The sequence below is a fragment of the Convolutriloba macropyga genome, chromosome 10, assembly GCF_964194025.1.
Source record: "Convolutriloba macropyga chromosome 10, txConMacr16.3, whole genome shotgun sequence".
Taxonomy (NCBI): Eukaryota; Metazoa; Xenacoelomorpha; order Acoela; family Convolutidae; genus Convolutriloba; species Convolutriloba macropyga.
Genome location: NC_134477.1, coordinates 1,099,680 through 1,121,181, shown reverse-complemented (window position 1 = coordinate 1,121,181; position 21,502 = coordinate 1,099,680). Strand labels below are relative to the sequence as shown.

Below are 21,502 nucleotides of genomic sequence, written 5' to 3'. Positions count from 1 at the left end.
GCATCCCAGGAGCCAGTCAAGGGAAAATTTTATGAATTAGAGTTGGTCAAAGTTAGAGACCACAGTAGTGAAATAACAAAACATGAATGAATTCACGGTTCACTTAGTTTCATCAGCCTCTATGAATATTTTTCCTCAAAACACCTTGTCCTCATTCAAAAATTATTTAAATGAAGAAATTAATTTGGAGGGAGATTGGCGAGTTGCACTAAGTGAAATTATCTTCCCCGGCAAAAATAAATCAAGTGAACAAAAGTGATTTAAAGATATTTTCTTCTGAAGGCCTTAAGTTTGATGAGAAAAGTATTCCATTTGATGCTGTCTCCAGACCATACGGTGGAGAACGAGATATTATTGTAACTGGTTCCTATGAAAACCGTGACCATCTTTTGAGATCCTTACAGACAGCTACTGGATTGCCTCATTTTAACTTTCAATTTAACGAAATCAACGGAGTTTTATTCCTCTTTTTTGGTAAAAACGAAGGAATTACTTTTCCAGATAACGAAATTCCAAGCATAATAGGTTTCAACGGTATTCATGATGGGTCTGGTTATCATATTGGATACAAGATGTTGGGCACTTTTGAAAATCTGACAATGGCTGATGACGAAGAAAAAATTTTTGTTGGCGATTATCCTTTTGATTTGTCTGCAGGGAAGCAACTGATTTTCTTTTACGTTAACATAATCGAGTATCAATACGTAGGTGATACTAAAGCTCCTCTTATTCGAGTCATTGATTCAAAACAACGCCTGAAAAACGGTAGCCCCTGCGAAATAGAGCCAACGCACAGAATTGTCTTCAGCAACCTGGAATAAAAAAAGATAAAATCAAAAAATTTTCAGTCAATTGAAATTCAATTGCGGACAGAAACTGGAGAATTAGTTCCATTCGCTGGAACAGGAAAAGTTATTTTGACTTTAAATTTTAAAAAATTCGACTAAATGGAAGCCTACTATCAACAGCAATCGTTGTCACCACACTTTTCAGGACACTATCGTCAACGAGGAAGCGGTTTTGGGGCTTTAGCAGCAGGTATTGGCAGAGCGGCATTACCGATTGCAAGAAAGTTTCTTTGGCCTGTAGCCAAAAAAATTGGACGTGAATTAATTGTTCAAGCAGCTCCTGAGCTGGTAGAGGTTGTTACAAAGAAAAAGTCTCCAAAACAAGCATTAAAATCGACTGTGCAAAAAACTGTGAGAAAACAAGTGGGCGAATCAAAAAGAATACGTAAATTAAAAACCAAAGGTGAAAACCCAAAACAAGGCATTCGTAAGAAGAAGCCCTTGACGAGAAGTCGGTCAAATTTCTTTTCTAAAGTTCAAAATGATTACTAATTTACTGCCCGCAGAGGCAACACACACCACACTTGATTTGTTTGAAAAACAGCCTCTGCTTATTACTTTTGACAATGCTTTTACTCAAAAAATCGGACCATCATGTTCACCGGACGGTCCAATGCTTGAGTTTGAAAGTTTTGGGCGATAGAAAAAATTTCATAGATTTACAGAAACTTCTCCTCGAAATTAAATGTAAAATCTCCCGAAACAATGACGGCGATTTAAGAACAGGAACTGATGCTACAAATACAGACGCGCCATACTTTAGCAACAAAGCATTACATTCTTTATTTTCAGATTGCACTGTATCTGCTAACGGTGTTAAAATTTCCAATACAAACGGAAATTATGCTCACAAAGCATTCATTGAAACGGAATTTTCTTCAGGAAAAACTGCAAAAAAACAAATGGCTAATTTGTCAGGGATATTTTTACGAGGATGAGCCAGCTAAAATTGATGGCGCCAACGGTCGCGCGGACGACGTAGCGGCAAGAAAAGCTCTTGTTGCTAATTCCCAGGAAAACTATTTCATTGGAAAGCCGGCGAGTGATATTTTAACTTGTGATAAACACTTACTTAGTGGTGTTTCTCTGCGAATTTCATTTAAAAGGTCTACAAATGATTTTGCTGTAATTTCAGAGTCAAACAAACATTACAGAGTCAAAATAATTGAAGCTAATCTCTACGTTAGAAAAATGACAATAGCGCATCATGTTTTGACGGCAATTGAGAAAACTCTACTATAAACACCTGCTGTGTATCGCTATACAGAAGTTTTTTAGCTACAACTGCAATAAGAAGATGGAGCCATGAGGATATTTTCTCGAAAGAACCTGTACGGCGTATGATAATTGCAATGGCAACAAATCAAGCATACCTCAGAACTAATCGCACAAATCCTTTTCACTACCAGAAATTCAACTTGAGCCAAATTATTGTTTATCGAAATGGTCAACCTATTGTTGGAACTCCTGTCTCAATAGCTTTCAACCACCGCATTTATTTCAATACTCTAGAAGCCCTAGATTTTCTTGACAAAGGTGGGCATGGCATAACTCTAGACAATTATCCCAATCACTTTATTCTAGCTTTTGATTTAACATCAACGCAAGAGGCTTCTCATGATTTCATTCATCCAGAACTTACAAATTGCTCAATTTCAGTTCAACTTACATTTGACGGAGCATTGGCAGCCAACGTAGAAATTCTATTTCTGGGTGATAGAAGCTCAACATTCTATGTTAATTCGGAACGAAAGGTGACAAAAAACTCGATTATCACCTACCCCACAGATGGATAGTGATGAAATACGCTATTTGTTGGGAAAATGTATTCATTTGAAACATTATTTTTATGGAGTTTTTGCCGCGGACAATTTCCCAAAGTTAACAAGAGAAAGATTTATCATAGTCAATGCTTCACCGTCGCAACATGCAGATAGTCATTGGATGGTTCTTTTGTTTCACAAAAACAAAGTTTATTTGGCAGATCCGCTTGGAATCCCGATACAAAACTACCAATTATTGTATTGCCGACTGTTAATATTTTACAATGAAGTAACTCAAATATTCAAAATGAGCCAGTTCAAAACCAAAACGCAAAACTTTGTGGACTTTTTTGCATTTTTATTGCACATGTGATGTTTGGTTATGAATATCATTGATGTTGAATATGAACGATAATGATTTGCTACGTTTTGGTAACCATATGCTCTAACATTTTTTAATTATCTTTTTTTGCTCAATTCTTTCTTCAAAGACAAGAGAACAAGACAATTTTTAATTAAAAGATTTTGATTCCATATTAAAATTTATCAAAATCAAACTATTATCAATATGCAAACAGCCATAGCCACTATTTAATATATCAAGTATTATGGAAAGCTCACCGTACATAACACCAATAAAAATACTAAAAAATCTATCAATAGTGCAAGTAGGTAAAAAGTCAGTTTGCGTTTGAATATCCTGTGTCATTAGCATGTGCACATTTGGTAATTTTTTCTTGGAAACTGAATCAGCTGATCGTTGTAACTGACTGCCTCTTGAAGTTTTCCCATCACTTCGCCATAATGCACTATGTGAGAAGACCCCCGAATGAGCAATTGAAAACAAGTGAAGAGACATATTGTATATGGTTTAGAAGAAGTATCCCTGAAGGACTGCTGTAATTGATCAACAGCAGCAAGGACATGGTAATGAAATTGTTGTTTTTTGCAATGATCTTCATTTTTGTGCTGGCTGTATGCGAAGTTTTTTGTAAGATTAGAATCAAATTGAGGCTCACTATTGCAAATAAAATATCGAAAAAGATTTGGAATTGTCGAAATTATTCAGGTGTACGCTCAAACATTGCTTCAACCATTTTCATTTGCTATTTAATTCTCATTATCACTCTCTAAGGCTTTTTTTGATTTTTTGAATCTGCAGCTACGCTTTTGACCATTCGTTTCTAAACTGGAACCAGGCTGTAACTTCCTTTTGCCAGAGCTGCTCTGCTCGTTCGCAAATTTTGAGAGAGCTATTCTTCTAATAGCATCTATATTTTCTCCCACTTGTTCCAATTCCTGCATTGAGAGAGTGAGTTTCAGGTTGAAACGAAATTCGTTGTCTCCGTTCTCTTTTTTGAAAAGTTTCAGCGATATATAAGTTCCAGTATTATCATATGTTTTCACACAGGCAACTACATATCGTTTTTCAGAACGCGCTATATCGTGATAAAAATCAAAGTAATCTTGAGACGACGACATACTACTTTCTTTTTAAATACAAACTCAAACTTGTGACCACACCGTGTCTTTGATAATAAAATAATACGTGTTCAAACGTGTGCAAGACGATAATAAAGGCTAAACTCGACTGTCCAATCAGAGAAGCGGAGACCACCACACTGAATTGCTTATGGTAATAAAAGAGACCACACCTTGTCTTTGATAATAAAACAACACGTGTTCAAACACGTGCAAGACGTTGATAAAGCTTAAACTCGACTGACCAATCAGAGAAGCGGAGACGACCACACTGAATTGCTTATGGTAATAAAAGAGACCACACCTTGTCTTTGATAATAAAACAATACGTGTTCAAACATGTGCGAGACAGTAATAAAACCTAAACCCGACTGACCAATCAGAGAAGCTGAGACGACCACACTGAATTGCTTATGGAAATGAAAGACATATGTTGGCACATGTAGTAGACATAATAATTCCTAAAACTCGGCCAACCAATCACAAAAGCCTAGACCAAAACTTGCAAAACAAACAAAAATCGAAAACATATTTTTGTCATATGCACCAGTCTAAAATTAATCTTCAGTCAGCTTTCAACCAATCACACGTCGGAAAGAACAAGTGCAGATTAGATAAAAATTGATAAACACTGTAGACATACAGCTTTAGTTAAGTTATTGTTAGTGCTATGAAGATTTTGGAGAACAAAAACAGAACAGGAAAACTGTTTATTAATGTAAAGAAAAAATTAGAATATCATTCACAAAAAAATAGAAGTTAGTTTTCTTAAGTATTTAAAGGAAATAGACTGCTCATTCTATCATTTTGCCTAAGTTACGCAGTAAGGTTCAGTCGGACATCAGTTTTTCCCGTTAAAATTTTGTCATTTTTATAGTTTTCCCCAAGTTTTACACTATATTACGTGATCACATTTGCATTGTCCCTCAAACACCTTGTTTTACACAATTTACCGGTCTGCACTTGTTGTCATTTCCAATGCAAAACATTTTGTGCATAATGGGATTGCTTTTTGAGGAAGTATTTTGCATAAAATTGTTCAAAAACAACAATTTTTACTCTAAAAATACACTATTTTTTTCTCCATTTTTAAATCTCCCGTCATACAATTGTGGTATATGAATTGCTTTACCGAACATTTTCACACACTTTTTCAGTACTTTTTTGGAACATTTCATATAGTTTCGAGCATTTGTTTTGTCCATTTCATACCTATTTTTCTTCTCATTTTCTGCAAAGTTGCATTCTTTTCACCTTGGACGCTGCAAATTTCTTATCAGACACAATAATTCTCAATTTGGAGCCCTGGCACTTAAATTTTATTGGTTTTCTAATCTGCCCACACTCCCTAATCAGGGATAACATATGGGCAAAAAAAACTATCAAATTAAAACCAGACGTTGGATCAAAACCAGATGTTGGATCAAAACCACCAAATTTGACTCCATTTTGGTTTAAATATAGTTATGTTACATAAAACTTATCAAGAGATTGAAATAATGAAAAGGTTAGTAAATCTTCTGTCTTTTGAAAACCCATGAATAGTCTTTTTGACTAAAAAAGGGTTTAAGAATTTTTAAATTTTAAAACCAACTTAAGGGACCCCCAAAAAATGCAAAAAATTTTCACAAGTTTTTCAATATTTCCAGAAAACTGTGAAATTTTAACAAGTTTTTATTCCCCGCACAAAATAGCTGGAAAAATCGTAAGTTCTTGCCCAAAGAACAAATTCGGCAAAAATTTCACAAGTTTTTCTCACCGCACAAAATTGACAAAATTTTTACAAGTTTTTGTCCCCCTCAAATTTGAGAAAATTTTACAAGTTTTTGTCCCCGGCACAAATCGAGAAAATTTTTACAAGTTTTTGTCCCCCGGCAAAATTGAGAGACAAAATTTTTCGACCTTAAAAATGTACCGCACGATTTGTCACGGGCGGGGACGTCCCCACCCGTGAAAAAACGTTATGCACGATTTGTCACGGGGGGACGTCACCCCCGTGACAATACGTGCATTTTAGTATACTCCTCGCGTGAAATGGCCTTCTTGACCACAACGATGGCATACTAACAACGACGCGTCGATTGAGTTCGTTGATCTCCAATCGTTTCTTCTTGTCCCCTCATGATTTGTTCAAGAGCCCATGTTATCTTCTGGTGCCTAGACAGAACCATATCCAGAAGACGAAAAAGGAGCTGTCGGCTGAATGGTGCTTCTCGCATTTCCATTTCCATTTGCATTACCAAGTCTCCTGAGGCCCGCACATCCACTGCTGCTGTGGTGCTTCCTCGTTGTCACTGTCTAGCACAGGTTGCGGCTGAATTGCAGTACTGATGACCAGGTCAATGTCTAGGAAAATAATCACTCCTAATCCCCCAAGTAGGTCGTTGCGAAGTTCGTCGTTCAGGCTCTCCACTTAGGGCCGGGTGAATAAAATCCAATGGGCCAGACGATCCCACTCTTGGTCCGTTCTGCCTGGTTTTTCGCTCTGGCAGTTGTGGAACACTCTGTTCGCCCATTTTGCGATCCCATTGCCAACTTTTTGTTTCAGACCAAGTACCTGTTGAGATAAAATTTTCAGTGGAACCGAAGTCACTTTGATTCCAATATACCGGAGCAAAACAATTAAAGATACCTAATTTGACGTTTAGTCGAATTCCTATAGAAAAAGTTTAGATTTTTTAGATATACCTAAGCTAAGGATCTCTTTTTACTGATCATTATTAGCCATTATGTATTGTTCCAGAGTAGATATCTTTTCCATTCTGAACTACTGCCGAACTCTAATTCTGAGTAATTAGATTTACAAAAAATTGAAAATATATTACAGGTCTCATTCCTAACTAAATCAGAGCTGAAATCAGTCGAAGTTTAATCCATAATTAGTTTCCTAAAGGTTTTCTAAATCTTTGTTTGGTCTCGTAGCCTGAACCGACTCTATCGATTGACCCCAAAAATTTAGAAAAATCAAAACCAAAAAAACTATTCTCCCTTTGGAATAGCGAGGATTGTAAATTAGGGAGGTAATTTGGAATATGGAAGGTGGTTTGATAAAAAAACTTTTCCACAGAGAATTTTTTGATAAAAGCTTGCTCTTTGGTTAACCATTCCCGGACATCTATCGTTTAAGGGGACAGTTAACCAAATATATAAATCGGTGACTCATATAAACAGGGAACTTAGGCTGTTGATGTGCTTACACCGTTGAGAATAGTTCTCTAAAATAGTAACGCACCACTAAAATGCAAAGAAAAAGAGTGTAAAAAAACAATCTATAGGACGAAAATTGCTCAATTAGTTTTTAAAGAAAACCATCAATTAACTTAACATCTCCCTATTCCACTAATTCATCTCTGTCTCCCATGTAGACATTTAGATTTCAACTAAGGTGTTTTGAGGGCCTCGGCCTCCAGTTTCCAACATGTTTCAAACGTATTTTATAGGTGTTCTGTTTCCCAGAGTAAGCCATAGAGGTGACTTTAACTCTCTTAAAAACCTCCTGTCCTAACTAACTTATAAAGAAAAATGGACATAATCCTTTGCTTAGCAAACGTTAACACACACCCGTTAACATCTTGTACCTTTGCCTCCCATGAAATGTACATCAAAACACGCTTAACTCTAGTTCGGTGTTCTCTATTTTTACACTCCAGAAAAGCAAATAAAAGAGATATAATAGATTCATAATTTTTTCTATAACTTATTTTGTAAAAAAAAGACCTAAAAATCACATAGTTAAGACAAGTTCTTCTCCAATACATTAGGTTATCCCTAAATTGAGGTGAGAATTTTAAGTTTCATTAAAGTTTCCAAATCTGTTAAAGTGAGACCAAATCAGATCTGCCAATACTTGTCCAGATCAAATTTTGTTGAATAATCTACCAACAAAACCCTGACTTACATTTGCTGTAATTTCTTAAGTTTTCTTTATATTCTTAAGATAATATAAGTTAGAAACTTTGTTTCTACAGGACGATTAGGAACTAAAGAGGAAACAATTTACGCGAGAACTGTTGTCGTGGCATACCTGTGTTCCTGAAAAATGTTTTTAGTTTGTATTCTCCATTGAGATTGCTCTTATAAGGTTTAGATGTTCATCTGGAAATCATAAACGAATCATAGAGACGTTTTGAAAGTCAACAAAATATAACTGTCGCTTTTGGCAGGAGTTAAAAATATACCATGCAAATCGTCTAAGGTCGAACGTGACTCAAGAAACATCGACTGGTGCCACAAATTCCTGCAAAATGTAGCTACACAGCCTTCAAATCGAATTTGTTGCATTTTTGAATTTTTGGAGACGCTACAACAATAACTTTGGTTTTTGTACATATTAGGAAAATTGTTTTGAATAAATAGGCAAAAAACAATCCATGTCTATTTTGAATCAGCTTTCATTGGTATAAACTCGCTTCAGAGAATATCAAAGAGTTCGTGGTCTAGATTAATTTATTTTTTCATTCAAAAGCCATTCAAAGCCAACATCTTTCAGTGAAAAGAAAACACTAAAAAATTGAAAATATCTTCCACTCGAAAGGGTGTCTGAACAGACTCACCTGATTTCGAAATCGTTTTTTATCAGACTTGGTTGCGCTCTAGCCGTTTATGATCAGAACCAGTTGCGCCCGAACCATTATATGTTCTGACCCAGTTGCACTCGAAACTGTTTATGATCAGACTCAAGCGCGCTCGTGCGCTTGAAATGGCGCCGGAAAATGGACAGGCATTCTTTCGGAATGGTCAGTTCAGAACAATTTCGAGCGCTGACTTCAGCCTGGAAACCTATTGTGCATATGTTTCAATGAATTTATTTTTATGGCTTAATACAACTTCTTTTAAGTGACTTGCTTTGAAATGTTTGCTTTGAATCTGTTTAGGTAGCAATCATCAGTTGCAATCTGAGCCGTGAGTGGCTGATTGGGAACCCAGATATCAGAATACACCCTGGTCTGTTTGGGAAACGGACAGGAGAGGTTGAAGGGATTTGGGATGCGAACTCGAATGACCTCCTGGGTGAGAGTGACGATAATATGAAACGGAGTTTCAGACACAGAATGGGGATATCGAGGGGGAAGAGACCAGCATTAATGGGGGCATATGCGCAGGCATTCATGAAGTCAAAACAGAAGCCATCAATTCAAATATCTCCTCTCTTTCAGAAATAAACTCAATTTACTTAATAGTGACGTCATGAAGAGAAGGTCAACAGAGCAATATCTGATTCCTTGTAGCTGAACTGTTATTTAATTGTTTAAAGTTAAAATCTCAATATAAATATTTTTTGAAACGATTGCCCCGTTGAGATCATGTACATTCTTGGTGTTTCAAATTACGATGAAAAACCCTCGATGAAAACGATGAAAACGAGGAATTTGAATCCCGCTCTGTCTCTGCAAAGTTTCTCTCAGCACTTTCTTTGCGTGATTGTAGCAATAGGAAGCACTGTTAGACATAATTATTTTTTGTATGAATTAGATTCCCCATATCGAACACAAGTGCGCAGGTTTAAGCCTCGACATATGAAAAGACCGTAAACCGCAGGCCTCGACTTGAAATGCTAAGAAAAACCCTGCCTGACGCAAACCATTCTTTTATTCTTTTTGAAAAGACTCGGATGGTGCGCTGGGCGGAACTGACTATTGATCAGACCCAAGTCGAACGCACATGGTGTGTTTCGAGACCAAAACTATGGAATAGTTTGGTTGCAAAAAATTCTGTACAATGATGGGATTTTGATCTGATCAGCGGCCACTTTCATCTGTGTTCATCTGATCAGAGGCAGATTCAAGCACTTATTAGTGTGGTAAGAAATTTCGAGCGCAACTGGATCTGATCGTAAACTATTCAGGGTGCAGTTTTGTTTCATTCTTATTGTATTTTTTCTGAGAGATGTTGGCCATGGCTAGAGCCAACAATAAAGCAGCGTTCTGAACACAGAATCATCTGGAGCTCAATGGCGCTTATTTATCTGAACCAAAGGTTCCAGCTGATAGCAATGACCGGTCCCCTTTAAAATCAATTTTAAGAACTGCAGATCTAGACGACTTTTATGGAAACCTGTCTAAATCCATCTATTGATTCAAGAATATGCACCAATGGCATAATGAACCAAGTTTTCAAAAAGTTTGATTTTATTTTATTAGAGGTACTCATAGAATTGGCTTTTTGTGAAATATTATACTGCAAATATCAATTTTTTAAAATATTTTAGTATAGTGATATGAAGAGATTTGTTCATTATTAAGCAATCTCTGATCAGACTATTTTGAGCTCAATTGAGTCTGATCAGAGGCGTTTTTGTGCGTAATTGGCTCCAATCAGAGCGAATTTCTATTGCACTTGGGTCTGGTCAGAGATGATTTCGAGCCCACTGCAAACTGATCAGAGGAGGACTCGAGTTCACACAAGTCTGATGAGAGGAGTATTTGAGCGCGCAATAGTCTGATCAGGAGCGACTTTCGAGCACGCGATAGTTTGATCAGATGTAATTTCGGGCGCACAAACGTGTGGACATTGTTCTGGAAAACATCTAGGCCTCGCAGTATAAAGATCTATGATAAGGTCTGATTAGGGCAATTGACTGACTTGGCTTGTTCTGATCGGAGACCTTTTCAAGAGCAAAAAATTCTAGAGTTGTTATGGCCAAGGTAGTGCGAAATTATGGACAATGGGTGATTTCAGTATGATCAGCGTTACTTCCGTCTGGGAAGGTCTGATCGGAGACAACTTCAAGCGCAGTTTGAGCGCATACAGAAGTTACTTCGGTCTGGGGTAGTTTGATCAGGAGTCACTTCAGTGTGACACCTCAACCTGGGAAGGGTTTATCTCCACTTTTATCTTGACCCAAAGGCTTGACACAAATGTTTGATGCTGGACTTTAGCTCGGCCCAAATTTCACTGCTCGACTTCAGCCTGACGTAAACTTTCTTTCCTTACCTTTTCATAAGTCGAGCTCATAACCTGGGTGCATTATACCAAAAAAAAACTCTAGGACTGTAGCCGAGAAAGTTGTTACCTGCAGGAATGTTGTGAGAGGTGAGCTGTTGATTGACCTGGGAACGAAAACTGTTATTTTGATAAAAAGTGTCACCTAATTAATGTTGCGCCTCAGATATACTTGAGATAGCTTCAACATTAGCCATTTTTGTCCAATTCGGACTAGATGAGAGGAAATTTACCTGAATGAAGAAAAGTGAAACAGAGAACCATTAACAGTTTGTAAGAGATGCTAGAGGGCTTGAGACGACTTCTTGATTTAAAAGTATAGCATGTTAGACCTCAGTCAACAAATAGAGATGACTACTATTCCATTTTCGAAGTAAATTTACTCGCATAGACCATCAAAATTATTAGTTTCTAATCTTGAACAAGTTACTTCCTGTTTTTGTCTCTGCGTTTGGTTTGGTCAAGACTGGCATCGATTTAAATTCGTGAGCTAGAACTTAAACTTGAACTTCATTTGAGGTTACAGAAGAATAAAAAACAGCACACGTGACGTGACGCAAGAATTGATCATTTAACTTTAATATATCTCCAGTAATCAAATAAACATAAAAACTCATCTGATATTGGTTGGCAGCAACTCTGCGTATAAAAATTCTATTCTGATCAGCCCATTCAATTGTCTCTCTCTCTCTAATATTTTTGCAATTTTGAGTGGACAAAACTACATGCATGCGTTTGACAAACAGCTCAAACGCCAAAAGATTTGAAAAGCTTGAACAACATTAGCAAATAAATTGATTATGTTCTAATTATAACTTAGCCAGATTATGTTTTGCTGTCAAAAACAATCGTCTCAGTTTTGTTTGTTGATTACTGTTGGGTTGTTTACAGTTCTGATTCCATTAGTAAACAGTGAAGTGACTGAAGATACTCCCAATTCATGCCAGCAACGAACCAGATAAGTGACTGTCTTTTTTTCGTCTTATCATTACAAACCAGTGGTACACTCTAAAACTTTGTCATTTAATTTTATACGTTTTGCACGGCTTTTGTGTAAACTTTATAACTCGCTAAATTACATTAAAAATATTAGGATTTAGAAGAATTTGTCGAGTTAATCCCTGGAGTTTTCGTGTAAATAGCGTCGAGACATTCTTTGCTTTTGATTTGAGATCTCAAAGTATTCGTGTCTCACGTAACAGGGATTTAGTGTCTTGTTTATACCAAAAATGAGAAAATTTCAGGGGAGATTTTTCAAGTTACTAAATTGTACTCAAAGATCAAAACTAATCAGTGTAAATTGTGACATGAACAGAGTACTGGCCATCCAGAAAAGAAACACAATATCTCTAGTCTGATCCAACGCTCCGGGCATTTACCAAAGATTAAAATCTACAAAGCTCGATAGACAAAAGTTTGAAAAATGTTTTAAGTTTAAAATAACAGCATAGGTCAAAAACTGTCAATTACTGTTTTTTTATACATTTAGGTTGTGAAGATTTTTTGTAATTAGAGTTTACAGTTATGTTTCAATTATATTCCTAATGCTGCGCCAAAAATTGAAGCACCGATGAATATTGAAAACTAAATCGTGGAAATCATAATGAAATTAGGCAACATAGTCGCGCTTCAACTATTTGGCCGTCGCATTCTAGACTTTTGCACAAATTTGTTATGATTAACCGAGTGTTGCTTTTGGTTTCATAAAAATTTAGATTGCACTAAGGCTATAAATGACCTTGTGAAAATATTTAAAAAAATAGTGCATACCATTCTGAATCTTTGTTGCGTATTGTACAACTTCTACTTTTTGTTATCTACGTTTGTTTTCATGTTTCGCCTTGTGCCGTCACTGTCATATACTGCATATATGAAAGACTTGTATTGGAGCGGATCCAATCCGCGCCGTGATAAATATTTTTGTCAAAAACAAGAACAAATTACCTCCCAACATAGAAACGTGGAAATGCAGCGACGACAGGACAAAGCAAACCAGAGTCAGAGCGAGAATGGATCTAATTATAATCAACCAGAGAAAGATCTTTTCAGTGGTGGCTACCACCGCGGCGTTCAAAGCAATTCTAGAGGAAACGGACGAGTAATCTACCGGAACTGTTGAAAAAGGATATAATAAAAAATTTTGCTTGTACAGAAAATCACCGCAAAGAAATGCCCAATTACTTTTTGGGCAACCTCAACAACAAAATTCTCGATTAAATACTATGCTCGAATAATCATTAGTCTAATTCAACACGAAATTGAAATACGTAAAACTTCCCATACTCAAAAATGAATAAAATAAGGGAAAAACCCCACTGTTTGATATTTAAATTGTCATCAGAAATCCTAAATTTCTCTCGCTCTATTTGACAGCAGGTTTTTCACTAGTGCGTTGAAAAATAGAACTTATAGCAAAATTGAGAAGAACAGTGTATCCAAAATGTCTACATCGACAACTGAAGTTTACACAGCAACTGGTCGAAAAAAGAAAAATGTCTTTTCAGCGCAGATATGCCATTCATTGTACGATTTTTCATATTAAGTAGTGGCATAATTTTCTAGAGGTTAAGTTTCTCTATAAGATCCATTTGACTAGCTCAAAACGTGCATAGCTATTTTGCTGATAGTGGAAGATGTCAAAATAAATTCACCACATCAATAATGAGCATGCATTTGAAATCATATCGATTAAGAAAAGAGATGAAGGTTTCATTCTTGGACGGCAAATAAGATGAGCGGAGATTCAAAATGTACAATATAAAATTAAAGCCACTAGTTCCTCTAAACAAGAATATAGAACATCTGGTGTTGATTTCGCACCTACCTAGAATAACAGAGTTTTCAACCGACGAGTGAGTGAAAGGCTGTTTAATCCAACCAGACAGAGGATGGTCAGCCCATTTATTTTAAAATCAAAATGTCAGAATTTGGTGTCACATTTTAGTGCTATTGCAACGATATTCCAGTATATGAGATATAAGAATTAAGAACTAAATCTATTACCAAGAGTGTTCACAGGTAACGATTTTTTGGACAGCTTGAATTTGTAAGAAAAATGATAAAAACGAGAAAAATTTTTTGAATAGAGACGTAGTGATTTCGTTTTCAGCGCTGAAATCAGTGAGAGCAAATAAAATAATACGTTTCAATTTTCAACACACTGCATTATAAAAATTCCCGCAAATCTTATTAAGGCATAAAGGAAGAAACTAAAAAAATGGTATACACCAAAAATCTTACAAAAATCAACACAAACTAAATGATCAGCATGGAGGATTCATGTGCGTCCACAAAAAAGCTCCGACCATTCTATGTTCAAGCGCGTGCCTTTTTTGTGTTCGTGCCTTATTGCTTTGCATTCATATATTTAACAAAAGGCCACTGATGTATATGTTTAGGCGCTTGAAATAGGTCTTCATTTAAAACCTAAAATTAATGACTAAATTAACGGCTTCACTGATTATTGTAACATCCTTAAAGTTTCTATGCAAGTTTCAGAACTCATATTTAGGTTTCAACTTGATCTCGTACGTAACTTAAGTGCGTTTCAGTACTGGGACATAATAAATGCAATTCTTCATCAGTACTGAATCACTGACCAATTCATGGCGCTTTTTGACCTGTCAGACTTGCGCTCAGTCTTCTGATGATATCTAAATCATCATGTATAGCAACATTTAAAATAAAACTGACTAGTTCATCGCATGTATAACATAGAACAAGACGGGCGATTAATCAGACAACTTTGTAAAAACCAACCTGAAAACACTGTCAATTGTTTTGAGAAAATTCATTGGTAAAAATAATTTTTTGAAAAGCAAGATAATTGAAAAAAAAAGAAGTTTTTGAGTTTTGTATCCTTTCTCGAGAAGTAAAGCGGAAGAGGTCTCTTTGAGACATATTACTTTTTTTAAGGATTGAAAAACGTAGCCAAAATTAAACTTCTCCACAGGAGAAATCGATCAGCAAAAATGGACTTAACAAAAAAAATAAGGACTGGTATAAAGTTCATAACCCCATCCACATTGGCCTCGAAGACAACAAGACTGGTTACATAATTGCGAAATTTCTTGATCGCCTTTTCTCATCGAGAATACCCTATTTTGTTATTTTTTAACATTGTTTGTGCTCCTTGCATCGCATGCCTCGAAGTTACCTGAGCTGTCTTTCATTTAACTCACAGAAAAGAGAAAAACAAAAGAAATTTTTCAAACTGTGGGACTATGAGGTAGATTTAATCATATGGCAGGGTTACAATTGCGGGGTTAATCAAAATCGAATTTGAGGGATTGCGATTCACATTTGAGGGATTTAATCAGAAGTATTGATACTCGATTATGTGGTCTCATGATTATGACTAATAGCTCAGCGAAACGTACGAGACAAGAGTGCGTAATCCGAAACAATGTAGACCGAAAAAATTTTAGAGTCTTATTTTGACCACCTCAATGCGGGGTGATATGTGAGTTATGTGGAACTATGGTCGGATATTTTGTTTCAGTGTGCAGAGGGAGGAGGAAGTGTGTGAGTTGGTGCCATACACTGAGACATACAAAGACACCTGCTGGAATCTATTCAAGTGGTTCTCATGTACTAAGACAAGGTACACCGAATATATCGCTGTCACAGATTCGAAACGCATGTAGGATTAAATTTAGTACTCTCAGGCTGAAAATTTGGGCTCAAAAATGGTTGATGAAGTTGGGGTACACACACACACAAGTCAAGTTTTGGTATATCAGTTGACACAAAAAACTGGTCATCAGCAAGCACCTGAAATTAGTCTTTCTTTCTGAATTTTTGTGAATATGACTTCCTCCTTGAATCGGCGCCTATGGTCATGTTTCATTTGACTGTAGAACAGGAGATTTCAAAAACTTGTGGTAATTTTCAGCTCTTAGTTTTGCACTAAAAACAATATGAAAATTGCTATGATTTTTTCAACATTTTTTTTTAAAAAAATTGCCAAATAACTAAAAATGTATTGTTCATTTTTGTTTTGAGGCATTTGTTTTGCACTTTGATTTAGCTTTTTGACTTAGGTGCTCTTTAGAAGTTGTTATGACCACAGTTTTACATATATGCCATAGGATGTTAGGATGTTGTAATTTATAGCTTTTTGAACTAACAACTCGGTTTGTTTGTTTGTTTATTTGTTTAGAATTGTGTACAGAGAAGAGTGCAGGATAGTTTTAGTGACTCACATTGAGATTGCGTGGGTGTGTTGCTCTGGCTACATAGAGCACAACGACCAGTGCATTCGTAAGTATTATAACATCCCTAGTCAAGACTGGTTGATTATCTTGCAGGAATCTGTCAGATTCTGACAGATAAATGGTTATCTTCCAAAACCTGCCCGAAAAAAGATTATCCGATAGAATCTTCCAGAAAAATGACTATTTTGCTAGATTCTGATAAAAGGCAACGCTTTCGCCCAGACTGACCGTCAACTCTTTATAAATCTGACTCAGTGAAATTGCAAGTCTTGGATAAGTACAGTATCACAGCTCTGATCATGTCAGTTTTTAGACTTGACACGTCTTGAATCGAGGCGTAATTCTTGGCAAGTCTTGGCCGAAACTTCACTAGTATTGGATCAAGCATTGAGCGCAGTTTTCAGTGTTGGTTTGGTTTCATTCTGTAACGAAAACAAGAGGCCGCCACTTAAAAGTGGCTTGCTTAAAAAAGTGCCTCGTCAAAGTAAAAAAAAGAAGCACAAGACAACGCGAGCACCTCCACAAATTCACTTCATAGAGAAAGAAAACCTGACATCGCCCAAAGATACTACTCATTGCCACTTTTTTCTGCCCATTGAATAAAATGGTTTCGGGGTGAACATGGACAATTTAAGTTGGTATATGCTCAATTCAGAAATAGCTTGGTCAGATTAACAAGTTTAAACAAAACCAACTTTTTTAAACCAAACATTGCTAACTCTGAAATGCATTAATTGCAAATAATTTTTTCTTGAAACTCTGCAATGCTTAACTGCAGAATAATCAAGACTTGTCAAGTGTCAGTCAAGTCTTGACTTATACTTGACAGATCCTGAGTATGTTTTCATATGAGTTCACAAGTCTTAAGGCTTGAGATAAGACGTGTTCAATTTTTGTGTTATGATTTGTCAATTCAAGACGTGTATTTCACTGGAGAATTACTGATCAAGACTTTAAATTCGTTCCGGGCGTTCCGGCTGAGCTCCATTTCAGATGGCTAAAAATATCTAATCTGCTCAAATTATTTTCTCAGAAAACGCGAGATTTCTGCCGGATTCCTACAAGATAACCATCAATTCTCGACTAGGGGCACCAGCTGCCTCACATTGACTTACTTTTGCGGAACAGGACAGTAGATGGAAAGCGAATAGAAAAGTTATTTCAATTGATAACTTTAATCCGGTTTTTGCTGATTTTTGAAAAAAAAATATTAATATTATGACGAATCTTTGCGGTTCATGACCCTAAAACAGGGGACTTGATATAATTCTATAATATCTCTCCAACTAATTGGTTGATATAACGACTTCTACTTTAAAACATCGCTTCGAAACTAGCGTTTAAACTGTCCTTGGCCTCTATTGTTGTCCTTGGCCTAACGAGGAACAAACGTAAGAATTGCGGCAAAATGCGGTGGAAGTCAGTATTCTTCAATGCGGTGAATTTTGTACGAACAGCGGTGAAAAGTGTAATTTCACCTCATTCAACTAAATTCAGTGCAATGAACTCATTCCTTAAAATTGAACGCAGTTGCTTATGCTACCAGCCCCTCTGTCCCCCCTAGCTGCTTTTTGTTTTGTACCATCAATCGGGCCCTTTCCTAACGTTTGTTCTAATTGTAAATGAGACTCATGCTATTAGTTGTTAATGCCTTTCTTACTAGGGAAGGGTTAATTTCTCGTGCGACTAATGGTGCAAAGAAAAGTGATCATCCGACCTAGCTGAAAAGGACGAATTGCTGTCATATTGTGTCATAACAATAGTGGTACCATAAGTTAATTAGCATAAAACGTTTTATAAGAAATTTACGACCTGTTTAACAGTAATGAAATTACATCAAAACATTTTTTTCTTCTTCTGCTTATTAAACACTTTGAAACAGTCTCAATTAATGTGAATCACTTTCTCACACAGGCTTAATTTCCCCAGTGATTGTAGAATAATTATTGCGTATAAAGAATAAAGAATAAGAATAAAGATCTTTCAACTTTCAAATACAACTGTTTTGTCATGAGCTTATGAGTCAGCACCTGACATTAAGATTTTCGTATGATGTGCTTACTAGTATTGACATGATAAGGATAACAATTCACACTTATTGGATATTATTGAATAAACATTTCTTCCATGACATGATCTGAAACTAAGAAAACTTTTTTCTTGTTAGCACATATTTATCGCGTTGCATGTGATAAGGTCTGATAAAAACTTTTGAGAACTAAAAAGACCGCATCAAACATATATGATCTGATGGGCTCTACTTTTTTAACCCCTCTATCATTTAACCCCTCTATCATTTAACCCCTCTATCATTTTACCCCTCTATCATTTAACCCCTCTATCATTTAACCCCTCTATCATTCAACCCTCTATCATTTAACCCCTCTATCGTTTCACCCACCTATCATTTCAGCTCTCTATCATTGAACCCCTCTATCACTTAACCCCTCTATCATTTAACCCCTCTATCATTTAACCCCTCTATCATTTAACCCTCTATCATATAAACCTTCTATCATTTAACCCCTCTATCATTTAACTCCTCTATCATTTAACCCCTCTATTATTTAACCCCTCCATCATTTTACCCCTCTATCATTCAACCCTCTATCATTTAACCCCTCTATCGTTTCACCCATCTATCATTTCACCTCTCTATCATTGAAACCCTCTATCACTTAACCCCTCTATCATTTAACCCCTCTATCTTTTAACCCCTCTATCATTTAACCCCTCTATCATTTAACCCCTCTATCATTTAACCCCTCTATCATTTAACCCCTCTATCAATTAACCCCTCTATCATTTAACCCCTCTATCATTCAACCCTCTATCATTTAACCCCTCTATCGTTTCACCCATCTATCATTTCACCTCTCTATCATTGAACCCCTCTATCACTTAACCCCTCTATCATTGAACCCCTCTATCACTTAACCCCTCTATCATTCAACCCCTCTATCTTTTAACCCCTCTATCATTTAACCCCTCTATCAATAACCCCTCTATCATTTAACCCCTCTATCATTTAGCCCCTCTATCATTTAACCCCTCTATCGTTTCACCCATCTATCATTTCACCTCTCTATCATTGAACCCCTCTATCACTTAACCCCTCTATCATTTAACCCCTCTATCATTTAACCCCTCTATCATTCAACCCTCTATCATTGAACCCCTCTATCATTTAACCCCTCTATCGTTTAACCCCTCTATCATTTAACCCCTTTATCATTCAACCCTCTATCTTTTAACCCCTCTATCGTTTCACCCATCTATCATTTCATCTCTCTATCATTGAACCCCTCTATCATTCAACCCTCTATCATTGAACCCCTCTATCATTTAACCCCTCTATCGTTTAACCCCTCTATCATTTAACCCCTTTATCATTCAACCCTCTATCATTTAACCCCTCTATCGTTTCACCCATCTATCATTTCATCTCTCTATCATTGAACCCCTCTATCATTTAACCCCTCTATCATTTAACCCCTCTATCATTTAACCCCTCTATCATTTAACCCCTCTATCATTTAACCCCTCTAACATTCAACCCTCTAACATTTAACCCCTCTATCGTTTCACCCATCTATCATTTCACCTCTCTATCATTGAACCCCTCTATCACTTAACCCCTCTATCATTTAACACCTCTATCATTTTACCCCTCTATCATTCAACCCTCTATCATTGAACCCCTCTATCCTTTAACCCCTCTATCATTTAACCCCTCTATCATTTAACCCCTCTATCATTCAACCCTCTATCATTTAACCCCTCTATCGTTTCACCCATCTATCTTTTCACCTCTCTATAATTGAACCCCTCTATCACTTAACCCCTCTATCATTTAACCCCTCTATCATTTAACCCATCTATCATTTAACCCCTCTATCATTTAACCCTCTATCATTTAACCCCTCTATCGTTTCATCCATCTATCATTTCACCTCTCTATCATTGAACCCCTTTATCACTTAACCCCTCTATCATTTAACCCCTCTATCATTTAACCCCTCTATCATTCAACCCTCTATCATTTAACCCCTCTATCATTCAACCCTCTATCATTTAACCCCTCTATCATTTAACCCCTCTATCATTTAACCCCTCTATCGTTTCACCCATCTATCATTTCACCTCTCTATCATTGAACCCCTCTATCATTTAACCCCTCTATCATTTAACCCCTCTATCATTTAACCCCTCTATCATTCAACCCTCTATCATTTAACCCCTCTATCGTTTCACCCATCTATCATTTCACCTCTCTATCATTGAACTCCTCTAACACTTAACCCATCTATCATTTAACCCCTCTATCATTTAACCCCTCTATCATTTAACCCCTCTATCATTTAACCCCTCTATCATTTAACCCCTCTATCATTTAACCCCTCTATCATTTAACCCCTCTATCAGTTCACCCATCTATCATTTCACCTCTCTATCATTGAACCCCTCTATCATTTAACCCCTCTCTCATTGAACCCCTCTATCATTTAACCCCTCTATCATTTAACCCCTCTATCATTTAACCCCTCTATCATTCAACCCTCTATCATTTAACCCCTCTGTCGTTTCACCCATCTATCATTTCACCTCTCTATCATTGAACCCCTCTATCACTTAACCCATCTATCATTTAACCCCTCTATCATTTAACCCCTCTATCATTTAACCCCTCTATCATTTAACACCTCTATCTTTTAACCCCTCTATCATTTAACCCCTCTATCATTTAACCCCTCTATCATTTTACCCCTCTATCATTTAACCCCTCTATCATTTCACCCCTCTACCATTTCTTCCCACCAACTAGCAGTTGACATTAAAGGCATGTTTTGTCATAAATAAGTGGATAAATTACTCCCACATTCGGTTTGTGATAGTTTCATATCAAGTCCCACGGGCCGCTGAGGCATGGCCAAATGATTGTATTGCTAATTTAATTATCCTTATTTCATAGAAAGATTAAAATTGGGCTGAAATGATAGAGGGGTTGAAAGATACAGGGGTTAAAAGATAGAGGGGTTAAATGATAGAGGGGTTCAATGATAGAGGGGTGAAATGATAGAGGGGTTAAAAGATAGATGGGTTAAAAGATAGAGGGGTTAATTGATACAGAGGTGACTAAATCGGGGTGTAATGATAGTTGGTTGAACGAATAGGGGTGAAAAATTGGGACAGCGATCTGATGACAGATGAAACAGCTGAAAATAATTAAAGAAAAGGCAGATATCTCGTT

The 21,502-nt window shown here is 36.5% G+C and overlaps 2 protein-coding genes across 9 annotated transcripts in view; both read left to right on the top strand.

The window, feature by feature from the left end:
• Nucleotides 1–9,377, top strand: part of LOC142348132 (uncharacterized) — a 63,617-nt gene extending 54,240 nt beyond the window's left edge. For all 7 annotated transcript variants that reach the window (XM_075399331.1, XM_075399330.1, XM_075399328.1 and 4 more), the window contains exon 3: nucleotides 8,968–9,377. In XM_075399331.1, the coding sequence (XP_075255446.1) occupies nucleotides 8,968–9,255 (288 nt within the window). In that variant the 3' untranslated portion in view covers nucleotides 9,256–9,377. The remainder of the gene's footprint in view (nucleotides 1–8,967) is intronic.
• A 2,299-nt stretch (nucleotides 9,378–11,676) lies between these two features.
• Nucleotides 11,677–21,502, top strand: part of LOC142348331 (uncharacterized) — a 74,298-nt gene continuing 64,472 nt past the window's right edge. The window contains exons 1-3 of one of the 2 annotated variants that reach the window (XM_075399640.1): nucleotides 11,677–11,993; nucleotides 15,537–15,638; nucleotides 16,197–16,297. In XM_075399640.1, the coding sequence (XP_075255755.1) occupies nucleotides 11,863–11,993; nucleotides 15,537–15,638; nucleotides 16,197–16,297 (334 nt within the window). In that variant the 5' untranslated portion in view covers nucleotides 11,677–11,862. The remainder of the gene's footprint in view (nucleotides 11,994–15,536; nucleotides 15,639–16,196; nucleotides 16,298–21,502) is intronic. The other variant, XM_075399639.1, reaches the window with a different exon arrangement.